Source organism: Podarcis erhardii, assembly GCF_964252035.2.
Source record: "Podarcis erhardii genome assembly, chromosome: 14".
Classification (NCBI taxonomy): domain Eukaryota; kingdom Metazoa; phylum Chordata; class Lepidosauria; order Squamata; family Lacertidae; genus Podarcis; species Podarcis erhardii.
The window spans coordinates 17404986-17423535 of NC_138503.1; the positions used below are offsets into that span (position 1 = coordinate 17404986).

An 18550-nucleotide genomic window follows, 5' to 3' on the forward strand; every position below is an offset into this window, starting at 1 on the left:
CAGCTCTCCATATTAACAAGCTATGTTAGAGAGCAGAGGTGAGGAGCTTCTGGCCCAGGGTCCACATGTGGTCTTTCCAGGCTCTCTATTTGCCCCTTGAGACTATTCCCCAGGTCAAGCCCCCTGCAAGACCTACTATGTGCCTTTTTTTAGAAGACTGAACAATTGTTTCAACACCTACTCGTTCCCTGTTCACCCCAAAGGCCAAACAACACAGCACATTAAATGAATAATTTTTTCTCGACACGTCTAGTTTCACCCCCCTCCCCTCCTCCTAAACAGCCCTGGGGGCATCCAGCTACTGGACACATGAAATACATTAATGCATTTAACACCTTGTCTAGTTTGGGTCCTGAGTGCAGTACTCATTATGTGTCACAAACGTTGGTTGCTGCTTCAACAGATATTGGCATTTGAGAAACAGTACAGGTTTGTGTGTGCATGCCTATTTAGTGAAACTTACAGATACAGACAACAACGTGCAACAATCAGCTGGGAATTAAAAGAGAAAAAGGCCTCTTTATCCATCACTCTCCTCCATCTAGAGCCAAAAGTTGGAGCTAACTAAAAACAGCATTTGTAGATAAAAATGCTTGGAGTAGGGCAGGGAGACAACGTATGCTGTTGATATTATGGAAGCAGAATGGTGGCCAATAATGCCTTGACACTGAGATTGGAAAGGGAGCGGGGAGGACAGCATTTGGAAGAAGAAGATAGGAACTTAATTTCCAATTGCATGTGTACTCACTCGATAGTTTGAATGTGCCCGATTGTTATAGAACGTCCCCATTGGAATGTGCTCAGAGTAGCCAGGGGGATACATTCCTGCAGATAGTCCCGTCGGTACGTGATGCAAAACAAACCAAAACCCGGTTTCCTGCAAGAGAGAACACAACAGATTCAGCCTATGCCAGACTTGGGATACGTGAGATATTAAAAACAGTGAAAAGCAGAAGCCTGCACGTTGGTGGGGCGGGGCGTGGGGAGGGAACTAAGTACAACCATTCGTTTTGGGAAACACTCGTTCTGCCAGCACAAGGACTGTTACTTCTGCCAGGGAACTTGCCCCCTCCTTTCCCTGTGTGTGTCCCACGGCCTCCCCAAATCTGCACTTAAAGGTTGGGGGGGATGACCCAGAACAGTGATGGGAAAGGTAAAGGGTAAAGGGACCCCTGACCATTAGGTCCAGTCGTGGCCGACTCTGGGGTTGCGGTGCTCATCTCGCTTCATTGGCCGAGGGAGACGGTGTACAGCTTCCGGGTTGTGGCCAGCATGACTATGCCGCTTCTGGCGAACCAGAGCAGCGCAAGGAAACACCGTCTACCTTCTCGCCGGAGCAGTACCTATTGAGCTACTTGCACTTTGACATGCTTTTGAACTGCTAGGTTGGCAGGAGCAGGGACCGAGCAACGGGAGCTCACCCCGTCGCGGGGGTTCGAACCGCCAACCTTCTGATCGGCAAGTCCTAGGCTCTGTGGTTTAACCCACAGTGCCACCTGCGTCCCCGATGGGAGAGGTAGGGTTGCCATTATTTCAAAAAGTAAAAACGAGGACAGCCCGGATGTATCACCAATGAGAGGTGGGTGGGGAGTTCCATTACACAGCCAAAAGTCCTGACACTAATGGAACGGGTCATTGAATGCTGCCAACTGTGCTCTGAGATCTCGCACAAGGCAGGTGGAATAATAATAATAATAATAAATTTTATTTATATCCCTCCCTCCCCAGCCAAAGCTGGGCTCAGAAATGAGTCAGGATTTTGTTTCCACCCCAAACTGTATTAAGGCATTGTGCCTGGTTTTCAGAACAGACACAAACAGCTTTTGTTTCATCAGGAACCTGAAAGGTTGTAGTGGGGTGGAGGATTAGAATCCCAAGGTTATTACAGCTGGAATCACAGAACTGTAAAGTTGGAAGGGACCCCGGGGGTCATCTAGCCGCCCAACCCCCTGCAATGCAGGAATCTCAAAATGTGGTCTCCCATCCAATTTGAAACCATACCAGACCCTGCTCAGCTGTGCAAATGCACTAGCAGTTTTATTGCTGCACCACTAGGCAATTGTTTCCCTTTGCACTCACTTCGGATCCTGCAGCTGCACAGTTTATAAGGTTGTTGTGTGGGTTGGCCAGCCAGAAGGTAGAGACTGCACTGTTGGTTAGACGGGAAAAGACAAGCGTAAACAAACAAAAAAACACAATTCCCAAATGGAGTGTGCAGAGGGAAGGGCATTACAGTCGTGCCTTGGAAGTCGAATGGAATCCGTTCCGGAAGTCTGTTTGACTTCCAAAACGTTCGGAAACCAAGGCACGGCTTCCGATTGGCTGCAGGAAGCTCCTGCAGCCAATCGGAAGCCCAGGAAGCCCCGACCAACATTCGGGTTCCAAAGAACATTCTCAAAGCAGAACAGTCACTTCCAAGTTTGCGGCATTCGGGAGCCAAAACATCCAAATACCAAGGCGTTCGGGATCCAAGGTACAACTGTATATTTAATCAGGTTATATAACTGAGCAGGTTATATAACTGAGCAGAGAAGTTTTCCTTTACAGAACAGAGTTACTTTGATCTCTCTTTCTCTCTTACCACCACCATGGAAAAGAGCCTTAGTAAAATGGCAGGACACCTGCTTTGCCTGCAGAAGGTCCGGGATTCAATCCCTGGCATCTCCAGGAGAGCTGCTGCCAGTCAGTGCAGACAGCACTGAGGCAGATGGACCCATGTTCTGACTCAGCACAAGGCACCTTCCTGTGTCGCTGTTACAGCATCTTTACAGCTGTCACACTTGCGACACAGCCCTGCCTTGAAAGCCTTTAGGAATCCCAGAAGGAATTTCTATGGCTATGAAACTATCCTATATCAATTATGTTTTATGCCGCGACGAATGTTTCCACATATGAGTCAGCAAAAAAGGAAGTAAGGAAAACCTCTAGGAAGCCCCGAGTTTGCTAGGGGTTGCCTTAAGTAAGAATCTGATTGAATTTTCGTGCTTTCATGGTACCTGAAATCCCTGAAGGATTTAAAGGTACTTGTTTAGCAAACAGCTTGACTTTCATGGTCACTTGCTTGGCCAAGTCCTGGCTGGCACTGAAATTATCTCGCATATTGCCTATTTCCCAGGATTCACATGGCTATTAAAACATAATGCTATAAAATGTGTCTGTTTCCAGCCAAACTCCCTTTTTGAAAAGAATATATCGTTTTGCTCAAATCTCATACACATTCCTGCCATGAAATTGAGATATAGTTTGCACGTAACACTAAGCCAAAGCACAGCTAGAAGTGAATGTGTGAGCATGGGTACTTGCAAGGAAAAAACACACACACCTGCTTTGCTCCTCCATGATTTGGCTTGGTGTTCTATCCAAATCTGGGCTCATGGCTTATCTTGATCCAGATAAGTTACAAGCTGTAACTAAGGTTTGCTCTTGACTCATGATTTGTCTAGAGCATGACAAACCACAAAACCAGCCATATTAACACATGGCTTAGCTCACAGCAGCAGGACTGGAGGAGGATTTTTCCTGCAGAGTGGCAGAGATTTTTCCTGCAAATATCTGGATGCTTGCAGAATTATACTTAGCCATACTTAGGCTTAACGTTACTTACAAAACTGTCCCATTAATTTGTTAGTCTTTGTGGCTGCCAGTGTAGATCACAACACATTTTACGTTGCAACCCAGGGGTGGATTTACACACAGGAATAAAACACAATAAATAAGTCAGAAATTAAATTGTTATAACAAAAGGAGAAAAAACCGCTATGGAAAATTGCTTAGATTTTTTTCTTGCTCTCTGGGGCCATCTGGTGTTACATGTTTATAATGCATTCAAAATGCTGTTTCTTGGCTAATGTAGCCTAATGTACTAATGTAATGGAATCCCAGGTATGCAAGACTTTTTTCTTGCCACTGTTTACTGTGACATACGCTGTGGACATCCCCAACATTTAAACACTGGTATACCTGGGTTGCCATGCACTAAATAATAACAGACAGCACCCTACCTTTAAGTACTAATCTTTGATTTGAATATGAGAGATTAATTACAGCTGTGTTGTATACAACAGTATATTCCGTTTCCCTCGTGTCTATTTTCCTATTATATTCAAGCTTTCATACAATGTAAAAACCACTTCCAGGGATCTAGCGGAATATGGTGGAAGATTCGCACTCTTTTCCATGTTTAATTGCTTCCAGAAAAAAATCCATAGAAGTAAAGTGATGAAAGTCGGGGAGCTATCCCAGCATACATTTCTTTCCTGTCATTTTCTTAGAAGAGCAGAAGCACACATTTGTGGAAAGAGTGGGGGAGCAGCGACATCTAATGTTGTTTGTTGTTGTGTCACAGGTGTGAATGAAATTTAGCACAACATGCTTGTATATCGGTCAAAAAGCCACAGTTCCCTAACACAACAGGTATCCCTGTGTGAAAGGAACATTAGAAAACAGGAGAAGCGCCAGCATTATAACCAGGAAAACTAATGCAATATTCCTCTCGCTTGAGTGTGTACCCAAGTCTCTCCCCACTGAGACTTGAAGGACTAAAAATGCTTCATTTTGGCTGTGATTTTCAAGGGGGGGGGGGAGAGAGATGCACAGTGGAAATTTAGGTGATTTCTCTTTTCAAGCATGGTTTAGGCAGGACAGATCCTGAAGCTGAGGCTCCAATACTTTGGCCACCTCATGAGAAGAGAAGACTCCCTGGAAAAGACCCTGATGTTGGGAAAGATTGAGGGCACAAGGAGAAGGGGACGACAGAGGATGAGATGGCTGGGCAGTGTTCTTGAAGCTACGAGCATGAGTTTGACCAAACTGCGGGAGGCAGTGGAAGACAGGAGTGCCTGGCGTGCTCTGGTCCATGGGGTCACAAAGAGTTGGACACGACTAAACGACTAAGCAACAATAATAGGACTAAGAAGCTTCCCAATGGGATGTAATGGTACACTAAGATACACCAGGCAAATCAGTTCTATAAGCCAAAGGAAATTAGAAGTTTGTTTTTTGACTCACTTGCAGTCCTGTCTAGGTTTGGGGATGTATCCTGGGTAAGCTCCTTCTGTGATCGTCTTGCACATCCTTGTGTCTCGGTCAGAGGGCAGCAATGTGCTGGGTTTCACCAAGAGTCCAAGGCAGTGATCAAAAGTATTGCGTACCTCAGGGCCATCTTCGGTAAAAAAGCAGTGTCCAAGTGTGTCATACCCAACAACATCCTTGACCTGTGGATATAAAAAAGGGAGAGGGCATGGATACGAGGCTGGTCTTCCTAGTTGCTCAGAACAGCACCTTGCCTAGATGTAATTGTGAGGCTCATGGCATTAATGATGTTCAACTTAAAAACAACCTGTGAAACAATGCTGAGAGTATCTAATGCAGGGGCCCATGGGCAGGATGCGGCCCAATCACCTTCTCAACAGAGCCAGTGTGGTTAAGAGCGGTAGACTCGTAATCTGGTGAACTGGGTTCGCTTCCCCGCTCCTCCACATGCAGCTGCTGGGTGACCTTGGTCTAGTCACACTTCTCTGAAGTCTCTCAGCCCCACTCACCTCACAGAGTGTTTGTTGTGGGGGAGGAAGGGAAAGGAGAATGTTAGCCGCTTTGAGACTCCTGAAGGGGAGTGAAAGGCGGGATATCAAATCCAAACTCTTCTTCTTCTTCTTCTTCAGTCTGGCCCACGGATGGTCTGGGAATCAGCATGTTTTTACATGGGTAAATGAGGGTTATTGTATTTTAATATTCTGTTGGAAGCCACCCAGAGTGGCTGGGGAAACCCAGCCAAATGGATGGGGTATAAATAATAAATTCTTATTAATATTATTATGAGTAGAATGTGTCATTTTATTTAAAATGCATCTCTGGGTTATTTATGGGGCATAGGAGTTCATTCATTTCCTGCCCCACCAATAATAATAATAATAATCTGACCCACCACATGATCTGAGGGATGGTGGACCGGCCCACAGCTGAAAGAGGTTGCTGACCCCTGATCTAATGGGACAGGATCGCGGGAAGTTGCCTTATACTGGGTCACATCCAAACTATGCATTAACAACACTTTTTAACAGTCCTGGCTTCTCTCCCCAAGAATCCTGGGAACTGTAGCTTGCCTGAGCCACAATTCTCAACACCTTAACAAACTACACTTCCCAGGATTCTTTGGGGGGGGGAACCATGTTGTGGATGCAAGCTTTGTAGATCCAGCCTTTGAGCATCTACTCTGGCTTCCAGCGGCTTGGGCAATGTCCCCTTATCACCTGCAAGCCGATCCTTTTTAACTCAGTGTCCCAGTGATGGAGCCTGAGGACCTTCTGCATGCAATGGACGTCCCTGAGATAAAAGGAACCCTGAAAAAGGAAATGAGGTACCATCTATAGCTCGTCTACATTACGGTTTGGACACATTTCTTCTTAAACCAGTTTAAAGCTAAAAAACAGAGGCAAGTCATTATGTCTTATTTCCATCAGAGATGAAGGCGGCATGATTCAGATCAGCTGATGATGATTCAGATCAGTGTACCGTTCCATTGTAGGAGTGCATCACGCTCATTTCGAAGGGGTTGACACGCACAAGGGTTTTCTTGCAACTGCATGTTGTTGGCTGGTGCCAAGTGTGTCCCTGAGCATGTACTAAAAGCCCTTCATTGACTTCATTGCCACTGTAATCAGGAATCCACATTGCAACATGTGAAAACCATGTCTGAGAAGAGCATCAGTGTTATGTACTGAGTTGAATAGGATCCAAAAGGCAACAGTCTGATTGGTCCTAGAACAATAGGATTCAGAATGCAGCAGTCTGATTGGTCCTAGAACAATAGGATTCAGAATGCAGCAGTCTAATTGGTCCACAGGAGCCACCCAATCCAGCTCCAGGTGGATGGGAATCCACAACCTGATTGGCCTACAGGAGAATCCCAGAATTAGCCAATCTCGTGGGGCCCATTGTGTAAGTAATGTATATAAGGCAGACATTCTGGGGGAACTTCCATTCCTCCTCACCACTATGAGCTGAATAAAGAGCATGAAATCCACTCTCGACTCCGAGTAAATTTCAATCAGGATGCCCCTAGATTTGCTGGGAATATATATATATTTAAATCACTTTCTGTGCATGCACATATAAGATGGCATGGCTTTAAATCAGAGGGTTTATAAATGCTGGACTCCTAAATTCAGGGGCAGACTTCATATGGCATTTGTCCTTTCCAGCAAAGGAGCATCGTCAATCTCAAACTGAATTAATGACACCAGATGCAAGCATTGCCACAGCTAGCAGGCCCTCATGCGTATTCCTCAGAGTATTACCCACCATAAATCTATAGAGTATGCCAATAGTTTCTGGCATGACATACTCCCTGCGTTCATCCAGCCCCCTCCACAACAAGCCTTGGTATAAATCAGGCCAGAATTTAATGTTGTGGCTCAGCAGATTGTAACACACACATTTGCAAAGTAATGAGGAAAGCAGGATGTGGTGGGCTTTTAATGCACTGCTGCTGGCGAGAGTAATATTTCAGACGTTTTTACATGCAAAAGGTGGCATGAGCCCAAGCCTATCTAGATTTGCTCCACTAGCAGAGGATGCAATTATGTAACATCATTTAAATACAAGATTAGCCAGCCCCTTACAGTCTCTGCAATCCAGATAGTCGCAGACAAACTAAGGGGTGGGCAGAGAGCCACATCTTTTCAATGCATTTTATGGCTGAAATGCTGACTATATATTTATTATATCGTTTCTGCTGCAATAATTTTGTCAGCGCTTTCGCATCCAAATCCCTAAACTGTTTTACTTGGAGAACAGCCCTGCTATTTTGGTGGAACTGGTTCCCCAAGTACGAGCGGTGATTCTATATGCATTTGCACAAGATGCCCAGGAAAGTACTGTTTTACTCAGGAGTAATCCCTACCAAGTCCAATGAGGCTTACTCCCACAAATGTAGTGTTACCCTCTGCCGGCAGTTAGATACACACAGGTGTAAGAAGAGAGAGAAAGTGGTATGCAAGGAGGTCAAATGGCAACGAAATGCAAAAAGAACAGCCTGTGCACATCCAATCACATCTCAAAATGGATGTAAAATAAGAGCAGCGACCAGAAAATCCCTTGAGGTAGCTGCTTTCTTCATTCCTATCAACTTGACTGTGTTTCCTTCCCCATCGCTTGCTTTTTGGCTGTGGAAGTGCCGAGGAAGGAACATGGCTCCTTACCAGAATTTCTTTGAACTAAATATAATTTTGCTCCTTGGAAAAGGGCAAAAATGAGAAGCTGGACGCTTCCAAATCCTCTAAAACCGACCCGCCCATTTGAGCCACTGCAATGTCACACTCTGAATATTTGAGTTGGCGGTGGCAGCAGCACCCTGAAAAAAAAAATCGATCTGTGCAGGATCAGGGCTTAAACTTATAATCTCTGATGAGGGTTTGGATTGGCCCATGTTAATCAGCAGCTGTGCGGCCACTGCAGAAGTATTTACGGTACCATAACCAGGAAGCTTTCTACCACTTAACAGGCCTCTGGCCATCCTTGCTTTGCAGTTAATACGTCCATTAGGTTCCTTGCTCATCTGACATGCTACTCTCCACATGTGGCTACAAATCGGAAAGCAGTTGTAGTAACAGGAACAGGAACCTAGACTCTGATCTATGGTAAATTAATAAATGCTAATCTAAAAAGAACCCTTTCTCGTAACACTAGAATCTGTAGACATGCAAGGTTGGAAGTTTCAGGAAAGACAAAGGGAAAGACTTCTGAATTCAGCACACAGTTAAACTTTGGAACTCCTTGCCACAAGAGGCAGCAGTAGGCACCAACGTGGATGGCTTTAAAAGAGGATTAAACAAATCCATAGAGGAGAAGCCTGTCCTATCATTGCTATCCTTTGCCTCCATGGTTTAAGCAAACCTATCCAGAAATGTAGAATATTTATGTTTGATTTTAGCGTATTGTTGATTTTTTTTTTAAACTGATAATTTCATTGTTTCATTCCCTTTGTAAACTGCTTTGTGGTGTGTGTTTTTCACAGGCACGCGATATTTAATTTTTATGAAATAAATAATAAAAATGTAGAAGGAAACACAGCTAAAATCCTTGTAGCCAGGGGTGGTTGTTGTTGTTTTAAAAAAACCTGAATATGAATCAAGCCATCACCATTAAAAAACACAGATAAAAATCAATAAAACTTTTAAAGCAATTATAGCTACCCACTTTACATGTCTGGGTAGGCTTGGGAAAACAAGAAAGTTCCCAGCTGCGTCTAAAGTATTATTGCTATTTTTATTTCTTACCCTACAGGTCTGAGGGTTGATCACAACAATTAAAAGAATCAAATATTAAAAACAATTAAAACAGATTTCAATCAAGAGAACAGGATGAGTTCTAAACAAAAACCAGGGCAAAGAGAATATGGTAAAGAGGAGTGTCTCCCACATGTTATGAAAACTATGAGGAAAGTTCCAGAAACACCTCTTTGAGGGAGGAATTCCACAGTTCAGGGACTGCTACTCTCCAGGGCAATGCCATCTCCTGGGCTGCCACCACCCCAAACTTCAGAGGGCAATGGGGCTACAAGGAACCAAGAGGGCAAGGGTTTACTGCCTAATTTCAAGAGGCAGGGAGTTCCAAAGCACAGCTCCTGCCGCACTACAGGATCAATGCCTTACAAATAATAATAATTTATTATTTATACCCTGCCCACCTGGCTGGGTTTCCCCAGCCACTCTGGGCGGTTCCCAACAGAATATTAAAACATGATAAACCACCAACCATTAAAAACTTCCCTAAACTGGGCTGCCTTCAGATGTTTTCTAAAAGTCAGATAGTTGTTTATTTCCTTGACATCTGATGGGAGGGCATTCCACAGGGCGGGCGCCACTACCGAGAAGGCCCTCTGCCTGGTTCACTGTAACCTCACTTCTCACAGTCAGGGAACTGCCAGAAGGCCCTCAGAGCTGGACCTCAGTGTCCGGGCTGAATGATGGGGGTAGAGAAGCTCCTTCAGGTATACTGGGCTGAGGTAGTTTAGGGCTTTAAAAGTCAGCACCAACACTTTGAATTGTGCTCAGAAACGTATTGGGAGCCAATGTAGGTCTTTCAGGACTGGTGTGATATGGTCTCGGCGGTCACTCCCTTTGCAAATTCAGTTGCAAAGGCCAGCCTAAAAACTACTGCTTTCAAAAGATGTCTGAAAAAACTGGTAGGGAGTTTTGCAGGGCAAGGCCTGCCAAAAGGAAAGCTTAGCTCAGGGGTCAGCAACCTTTTTCAGCTGTGGGCCGGTCCACTGTCCCTCAGACCATGTGATGGGCCAGACTATATTGGGGGTGGGGAATGAACGAATTCTTATGCCCCACAAATAACCCAGAGATGCATTTTAAATAAAAGCACACATTCTACACATGTAAAAACACGCTGATTCCTGGACTGTCCGTGGGCTTGATTGAGAAGGCGATTGGGCGGGATCTGGCCCCAGGCCTTAGTTTGCCTACCCCTGGGCTTAGCCCCTACTGAAGGCCAGCCATACCTCAGGGACACATCGCACCACCTGAAGTGCCCCATCAGAGCATCTCAGTGATTGTTTTGATGAATTAGGAATCAGCCCTTCTGGTACTTTGGCGCCAAGTTTTTGAAGTTATTTGCACCTGGGTAGACCTGCAGACCAGCAGCACCAACACTTTGAATTTGGAAGAGATGGTGAACGAATCTCAAGTTTCTTACCAGCAGACCATTGGAGCCATGGATGGTGACACAGCGAGAAAAGGCATGGTGGATGGAGATGTCTTTCACGTAGGTAGGAGGGTGGTAGCCGCCCTTCTCATCCACATCTCCGGACATGTGGAAGTGGATTGGGTAGTGTCCCAGTGACTGCTGGCCCATGTGCTTCAGTTCAATCCCTTCCATGTGGACAGACTTAAATCCAAGGCCAAGCTAGAGAACAACACACACACATCATCATCATCACCATCAACCGGCAGGCTTGAAACTTGTGCAAGACGCTTTCAGGGTTGTTGTTTTCGTTTGTCAAACAAGTGTGATCCAGCGCTTTTAAAGCCACATCTGCACTATACATTTAAAGTGGTATCAAACCACTTCAAGAACTTATCACTTCCTCCAAAGAATTCTGGGAGGTGTAGTTGTTAAAGCTACTGACAGTTGTTAGGAGACCCATTGAAACTAATGGATCTTGAGTAGAACAATGGATGCAATCCAACAAGGACATAGGAAACTCCCTTATACTGAACCAGACCATCTAGCTGTCAGCCTACACTCAAGTAGGACCCTGGCAGACACACATGCCTGACTGGCATGTTCTCTCCCTCCTGGTCAATCGTTCGGGAGCTTCAAAAGCTTTCTTCTGCCCGAACAGCACAGCGATCAATGCCAACAGACATCCGTACACTTAGGGATCTGCAGAGACTTTGCAGTTCGCGTGACAGACCTCAGCATTTTGGCTAATCTACTTTATTTACATATAAACACACACGGAGCACTGCAACATGGCTCCCTCTCTCTCTAGCATCAGACAGCAAAGAGAATGAACAAAGGACAATAGTCTCACTTCACGGAACACAGTGACACAAACATCCTGTCTCCATCACTTCCCACTTTGTGGAGTCAAAACATACACTGTCATGTGATAGACAACAATCCTATGACTGCAATCACGGAACAGGAATTCTAACACTAGCTCAGTACTGGGTCCATCTAGCTGATGTACTGTCTACATTGACAGGCAGGAGCCCTTGGGGATTTCAGACCAGGAATTTAACCTACAACCTTCTGCATGCAAAGCAGATGCTCTACCACTGAGCTTTCCCCCCAAACTTTATAATTTTTTTGCTTTTTAGAATTGTTTACTATCGTTTTGTACACAGCTTAGGAGACTGCTGTTTGGTATGAAAGGGCACATCAGTATAGGAGCTGCATAAATAAATTCTCATCTTGAAAAGTATTGCACATAGATCTATTGGCACGATTGTACCCACACTACATAAAATTTCTGCCACCAACATAAAGTCTGAGATTGGATATATTAGATACAAGTGCTCAATGTAATGTCAGACTCCCCCAGCCACATGGAACAAATGTCCCAGCACAGGGGTGAAAAAACCCAGCAATACATGGACACCAAGCGATACCTTGATATGGCCTCCAAAGGTGTCAAAATCAAAGAAGGAACACAGATCACTGTTGTAATTGTAGCATTCCTTGGCCATCTCTCCCATCACGAGAATGTTGCGACTTAGCAAGCCTACTTCTGCTCTCATGTCCACTCCATCGATCACCTCTCCCGTGTGAAGGTAGTTTGCTTTCCCTAAAGGAGCAGGAAACGAAAATTCGCCATTAACAAATCCATTCTCTAACGTCTATTTATTTCAATTTGAATTTCAACTTTTTTTATTCCACAGGATTTATATACTGTTTAATTGCCATACGACCACAAATCAGTCAGCAAACATAACAAAGCAATGAAATTATCAGCAAAATAGGCACCCGCCAGATCAATAGCCCTTTGATTTGTTGCCATCTTGATTCCATACTTCCAAGTTTGACTGTTCCAGCTATTCCAGTGTGATGCCACAGAACAGGGACCAGCAAACATTTTCAGCAGGGGGCCATTCCACTGTCCTTCAGACCTGGGGGGGGGGGCTGGACTATATTTTGAGGGGGGGGGGTGAACAAATACCTATGCCCCACAAATAACCCAGAGATGTATTTTAAATAAAAGCACACATTCTACTCATGTAAAAACATGCTGATCTGTCCATGGGCTGAATTTAGAAGGTGATTGGGCCAGATCCGGCCCCTGGGCCTTAGTTTACCTACCCATGCCACAGAACTTCAGGGGTTTTTGCAGCTTAAGTGCACTGCTAGGAACGGAACCTTACATAATTTCAAAAATCGGTCCAGCTGATGATAGGAGGCTGCTTTGTACAGAGTCAGACAACTGGTCCCTCTCATTCAGCATCCTCTGCATCAGGGGTGAGCCACCCTATGGCCCTCCAGGTGTTCCTGAACACCTATCACCCCAGACAGCACAGCCAAAGTTCAGAGATGATGGGAGTTGTAGTCCAGGAACAGATGGAGGACACCACAGGGACTACCCACTAGTCTACACTGAACAGCAGGAGCTCTTCGGGGTTTTCTGGAAGATGTCTCTTCCAGCCCTACCTGGAGATGCCAGCGAGGGAAGCCTTCTGCATACAGAGCATGTGTCCTACCGCTGGGCTATTATGGTTTTATAATTTGTTGCAAACTGCCCACAGTGGCTGGGGCAGCCCAGTCAGATGGGCAGCATATACAGAAATCATAATCATCACCACCACTATGAATGTTCACTGCAAAGTAAGAAAATTAATTAACAAGTGTACACACATAGGATTGCAGCTTACATATTGCAGTTCATACACAAGCACACACATATACGAATTCTTTCCTGCTTCTTCCCCTCACCCTCTACAAACCAGAGAAGACTTTTAAAACTTCTCCCTCCTCCATATGTCACTGTGTCTTTTACACGCAGACACACCATGTCTTCCCTGATTCAGCTATTTTGCAATGGGGGGGGGGGAGGAAGGAAGCAGGAAGAGATTATCTTACTGCCCACATTCTGAACTGGTCCAGTAAAAACAAGCAATACACTCATTAAATAAATGCTGCGCTCAAGGAGCATATATGTTTTACACTTGCAGATATTTTCTTTCAGGAGAGGCGTGCATACTCAACATTTATAACTGGAAACAAATGCCAAAAGCTCAGAAACAGCCAAGTCAGAATTGTTCCTTGCAAAGAAGATATAGGAGAAGGGTTATCTGCTTTAAAACAAGAAAACAGGCAGAATGCACATCATTTTTATGAGGAAGAATGAATATTTCAATGTGCCTGGAAGCTGCTATGCAACTCTCTGGGCCTGCCATTCAGTGGCAGGGACGCGGGTGGCGCTGTGGTCTAAACCACTGAGCCTCTTGGGCTTGCTGATCGTAAGGCCGACAGTTCGAATCCGTGCGACAGGGGTGGGCTCCCGTTGCTTTGTCCCAGCTCCTGCCAACCTAGCAGTTCGAAAGCATACCAGATAAATAGGTACCACTGTGGCGGGAAGGTAAGCGGCGTTTTCATACGCTCTGGCTTCCGTCACGGTGTTCCGTTGCACCAGAAGCTGTTTAGTCATCCTGGACAGATGAAAAGAAATGCTGTCGGTGGACAAATGCTGGCTCCCTTGGCCTGAAAGTGGAGATGAGCTCTGCACCTCATAGTCAAATTCGACTGGACTGAACTGCCCAGGAGTCCTTTATCTTTACCTTTCTACCATTCAGTGGCAACCCAGTGCAGAATCGCCATCAGTGAGAGGTGATGAGCTTTAGCACATGGTTTTGCCCTAACTGCAACCATGTCCATGGGTTCAGTGTTTTTAGTCCTCTGTGACAGAACAAGGGTGGCTGTTGTAGCCCCGTCTGAGTTCCGTCACCAAGCAAGCAGGGGCTAGGGGTCTCTGAGGAACTCTTGCCTGGGAGCAGAACCCACACACAAAGTCTCACAGTCCAGAAGTCAACGAGTCCAGATGATCAGAGACTCAAGGGTCCAGATAGGAAGCAGCAAGGTAGGTCCAAGAACTACAAGAGTTGTTTGCAGCATCTGACTCCTGCTGAGAGCTCTGTTTAAGAAGGCAGAAGGCAGCTGGTTCTCATCAGTGCCTTCTCTTCTTGTGTCCTTGAAGGTTGATTAGCTGCAGGTGGAATCACTCCCCCTTCAGGCTGCTGTTCAGCAGGCGAAAGTGAATCCTGGCCCATGACAGTGGGGAAACTCTGGCCAGTGAGCCAATTTTTGCATACCAGCCATTTCCCCAAAACCATGCCCATCTGTCCTCAGTTGACACCATTGCCAAACTGTTCCCTTCAGGGAAAGAGCTGGAAAAGCAGAGAGCAGGGCTGAACTGTCTGCTTATCCTGCCTGATTTTGCTTTGCCAGGGCATTTCTTGTGAGGAACACGCTGGTGAAGCAGACCCCACAACCACCACCACCACCACCACCTCACAGGTCAACTTTGAAAGGAGGACAGGACTTCCCACCTATTGGTCAGCGGATACCACCAGATGATTGACATGTAGGTGGCCCCACCCACCTGCCAAGTTTGCCCACCACACTCCCGGGGCCAAAAAGGTTCTTCACTCCTGCCACAGAGGACAATATTCACTTATAGAGGAAACCTAACGATGGCTGTGCTTGAAGGACACTACCGTGAGGACAAAACCTGTTCCATCTTCAGGGTGGCTCCAGCTTGAGACTCAAGCCTGCCATTTAACCTGTGCAGGCCCACTGTGGTTCCGAATTCTCAAGCCACAGTAGGATGGAACAAAGCAGGTGCCCAGAAGACTCTCTCCATGTGCACAAAGACACTCGCTGCAAATTGCCGTCATAGCAGAACGGATGCAGGCTCCACATCTTGGCTACAACATGCCTTCGTGTCACACAAGGAGGGCAGAGGGAGCTATCCCACCCGCTTTGCAATGCAGTTTTCAATGAATGGAGAAGGTGGTATCATTTGATCCTGCTGCGGCTGTTGTTAGCTGAAGCAGATCTGAGCACAAGGTGTTATCAGATGGAGACCTGCTGGAGCCAGAAAGGGGAGATCCCTGCAAAACTTCATACGGAACTTTGATAAGGAGGGCAAAAGAATTCATCTGTGTCCAGTGGTGCAGATAGTAAATAAAAGTGAGCTTTTCTCCTCTGTAGCTGTTGCTGCTATCCATCCATTTTCTGCTGCGGCACCTAGAAGATGGCCTCCCTCGATCCCCAATATCTGCAAAGCCTCTTCTCTCTCCCCTTTCAAAAAACCCCACATTCTTTAAAACATACCATTTCCTCCAGCCAGCTCAAGTTTTATTATGTGCATACGGTCCACAGACAAAAAGCCTACAAAATTAACTGGAGGGACATACATGCTTCAAATAATTGGCTATTTGCTCAGGGCGATTATACAGAAATACGTTTTCTGCTGTCAGTTTGCTATGTGTTTTAATCGCAGCAGCGAACAGATTTAGCTATTTTTCACCCTCTGACATAAAGGCCTGGAATCTGCAAATAGAACTGGCATAAAAACCAGAAGACATTCCTGGGTAAGGTTCAAGCAGTGGACAAACAATCACTTAATGTAACCCATTGCAGAAGTTGCATTATTCAATTCAAACGGTCTCCCCCCTCCCCTAACATTTTTTAAATCTCCCACAAGCTCTGACTTATTCTCGATCTTGTCTTGCTGGACAGATGATTTTTATATGGCAGGCCTTCAGATTTAGAATGCTTTCCATGTTTATGCGCCCTGGGATTCTTTGCAACTGTTTTGCATTTTAAGTGCTTTGGAGTGGTGCAGATGCATTGAAGCATTGTGGTTGCAGATGGGGGAGAAATTCGGGTCTGTTCATCTTTGAAGGCAATTCTACCTTAATTCACACTTTTCCAAAAATCAATATGCAAAGTCAAACACATCCATCCATCAAAATTCACACTCCTCTAAATTTTCCAGTGCAGTTCTGAAGCCAGGTAACGTGTGCAGAAATGGATACACTAGTTTAAATTGTGCATAGAAATGCATATATTACCGCAAAACAAACAAAAACGTATTATATTAGGGGGAACTGCTTTGCAAAAATGTTCATACAATGGTACCTCGGGTAAAGTACTTAATTCGTTCTGGAGGTCCATTCTTAACCTGAAACTGTTCTTAACCTGAAGCACCACTTTAGCTAATGGGGCCTCCCGCTGCCGCCATGCTGCCAGAGCCCGATTTCTGTTCTTATCCTGAAGCAAAGTTCTTAACCTGAAGCACTATTTCTGGGTTAGCGGAGTCTGTAACCTGAAGCATCTGTAACCTGAAGCGTATGTAACCCGAAGTACCACTGTATTACGCAAAATTGCATACAAACATGGTGGATTGGGAGAAATTTGTGCTGAAATGCAGGTTTCAAAATAATATGGAAATATGGAGCACTGAAAACTGTGGAGATTGGAAAAGTGAGGAACGGAGTGAAATCAGAATTGGTAAGATTCAGTTATCCCTAGGCATGGGGCAAGTTTCCCAAAACAAATGTCTTGGTGATGCTACAAAACTCTTTTTATGAAAGGCACACGTGTCTGGGCTTTAGAATAATAAGATCTCAGGCTTGCATGGGCTTGGGTATTATTTAACACCTGCAGAGACATGCTAAGAATGCTAAATGCCAACAAGAATGTTGAATATGCGCTAAGAGAGTTCTATATATAACTAACACGCTGAGTGTTTGTTTGCATGTTGTGCTTTTGCTGACTCGGGGGAGATTCAAGATAAGGAAATGGGTCTCAGGTTGTTGCTGTCCTCTGCTGGCCTCTCCTTACGGAGTATTGATACCACATTCACCCCAGACAATAGCTATAAATTGGGTTCCTGGAATGCTTGATGGTAAAACAAATACACCAAGCATGTCTATTTCAGCAGGAGGTTAATTTGGCAATTTATACCACCAGCAGAGAAACTAGAAATTTGTTTTGGGGTTTTTTTTCAAAACCCCCCCAAAAATTACAAACATCAAATTCAAAATCCATATTCATTTTCTAACATAAGCCTATTACATAGATTACCTAAATTAAAATACTGTGATACCTCAGGTTAAGTACTTAATTCGTTCCAGAGGTCTGTTCTTAACCTGAAACTATTCTTAACCTGAAGCACCACTTTAGCTAATGCGGCCTCCTGTTGCCGCTGCACGATTTCTGTTCTCATCCTGAAGCAAAGTTCTTAACCCGAGGTACTATTTCTGGGTTAGCGGAGTCTGTAACCTGAAGCGTCTGTAACCTGAAGTGTCTGTAACCCGAGGTACCACTGTATATCTAATTGCTCTAGGCAGTTGCTCTAGTGCCTAGAGAAACTAGAAATCTGTGTGACACACACACAATAGCCAAGAACCAGGCTGGGACGTTCAATAGGACTGTCCAGACAGAACCCAAAAATGACTTGTGTTTCCTTCTCCTTCCTCTTCTGGGTCTTGCATTCAGCTTTCTTCATTTCCCTGCTACTAAAACACCTATTGCCTCCTGCTTCAATCCTATACATCCCCCTTCCTCCTCCTCCTCCTCTTTTGCCCTTACTCAATATTCGCCACGAAAACCCCAGGATTTTCCCACCAGAATAAACGACGCAGAATCAAATGAAATTCTTACTCAGGAACCAGAAATTTACAGCGTTTGCATTACTCACAGCTGAGCAAATTTGCTCCCACACATTGTCAGGATGTCCCCTTGACTCGGCCAGTTTTAAAAGAGGATTAGTCAAATTCACGGAGGGCAACGCTATCATTCATTGCTAGACATGACGGCTGTTTGTACTTACCTCTGTTGTCACAGGCAGGTTGCCACTGAATATCAGTTTGCTTTCACACTCAGACCTCGCTTGTGGGCTTCCCAGACGTATGGCAGCCCATGTCGGCAGTGCTGCTTTTGCCGATTTCCCTTAAAAATAGTTCAAAAATGGCCTTCTTTTGCGATGTTGCCAAAAAGGCTCCACAACTTTTCTGCCTGGATTTTCGCCATTTGAAAT

General features: G+C 45.1%; 1 protein-coding gene across 5 annotated transcripts in view; it reads right to left on the reverse strand.

Annotated features, from left to right (window-relative positions):
- The window catches only part of CEMIP (cell migration inducing hyaluronidase 1), a 172905-nt gene that overhangs the window by 20207 nt on the left and 134148 nt on the right, over positions 1 to 18550 (reverse strand). For all 5 annotated transcript variants that reach the window (XM_081838723.1, XM_081838722.1, XM_081838721.1 and 2 more), the window contains exons 12-16: positions 12123 to 12298; positions 10702 to 10911; positions 5008 to 5213; positions 2080 to 2149; positions 749 to 877 (exon numbers count right to left, since the gene is read on the reverse strand). In XM_081838723.1, the coding sequence (XP_081694849.1) occupies positions 749 to 877; positions 2080 to 2149; positions 5008 to 5213; positions 10702 to 10911; positions 12123 to 12298 (791 nt within the window). The remainder of the gene's footprint in view (positions 1 to 748; positions 878 to 2079; positions 2150 to 5007; positions 5214 to 10701; positions 10912 to 12122; positions 12299 to 18550) is intronic.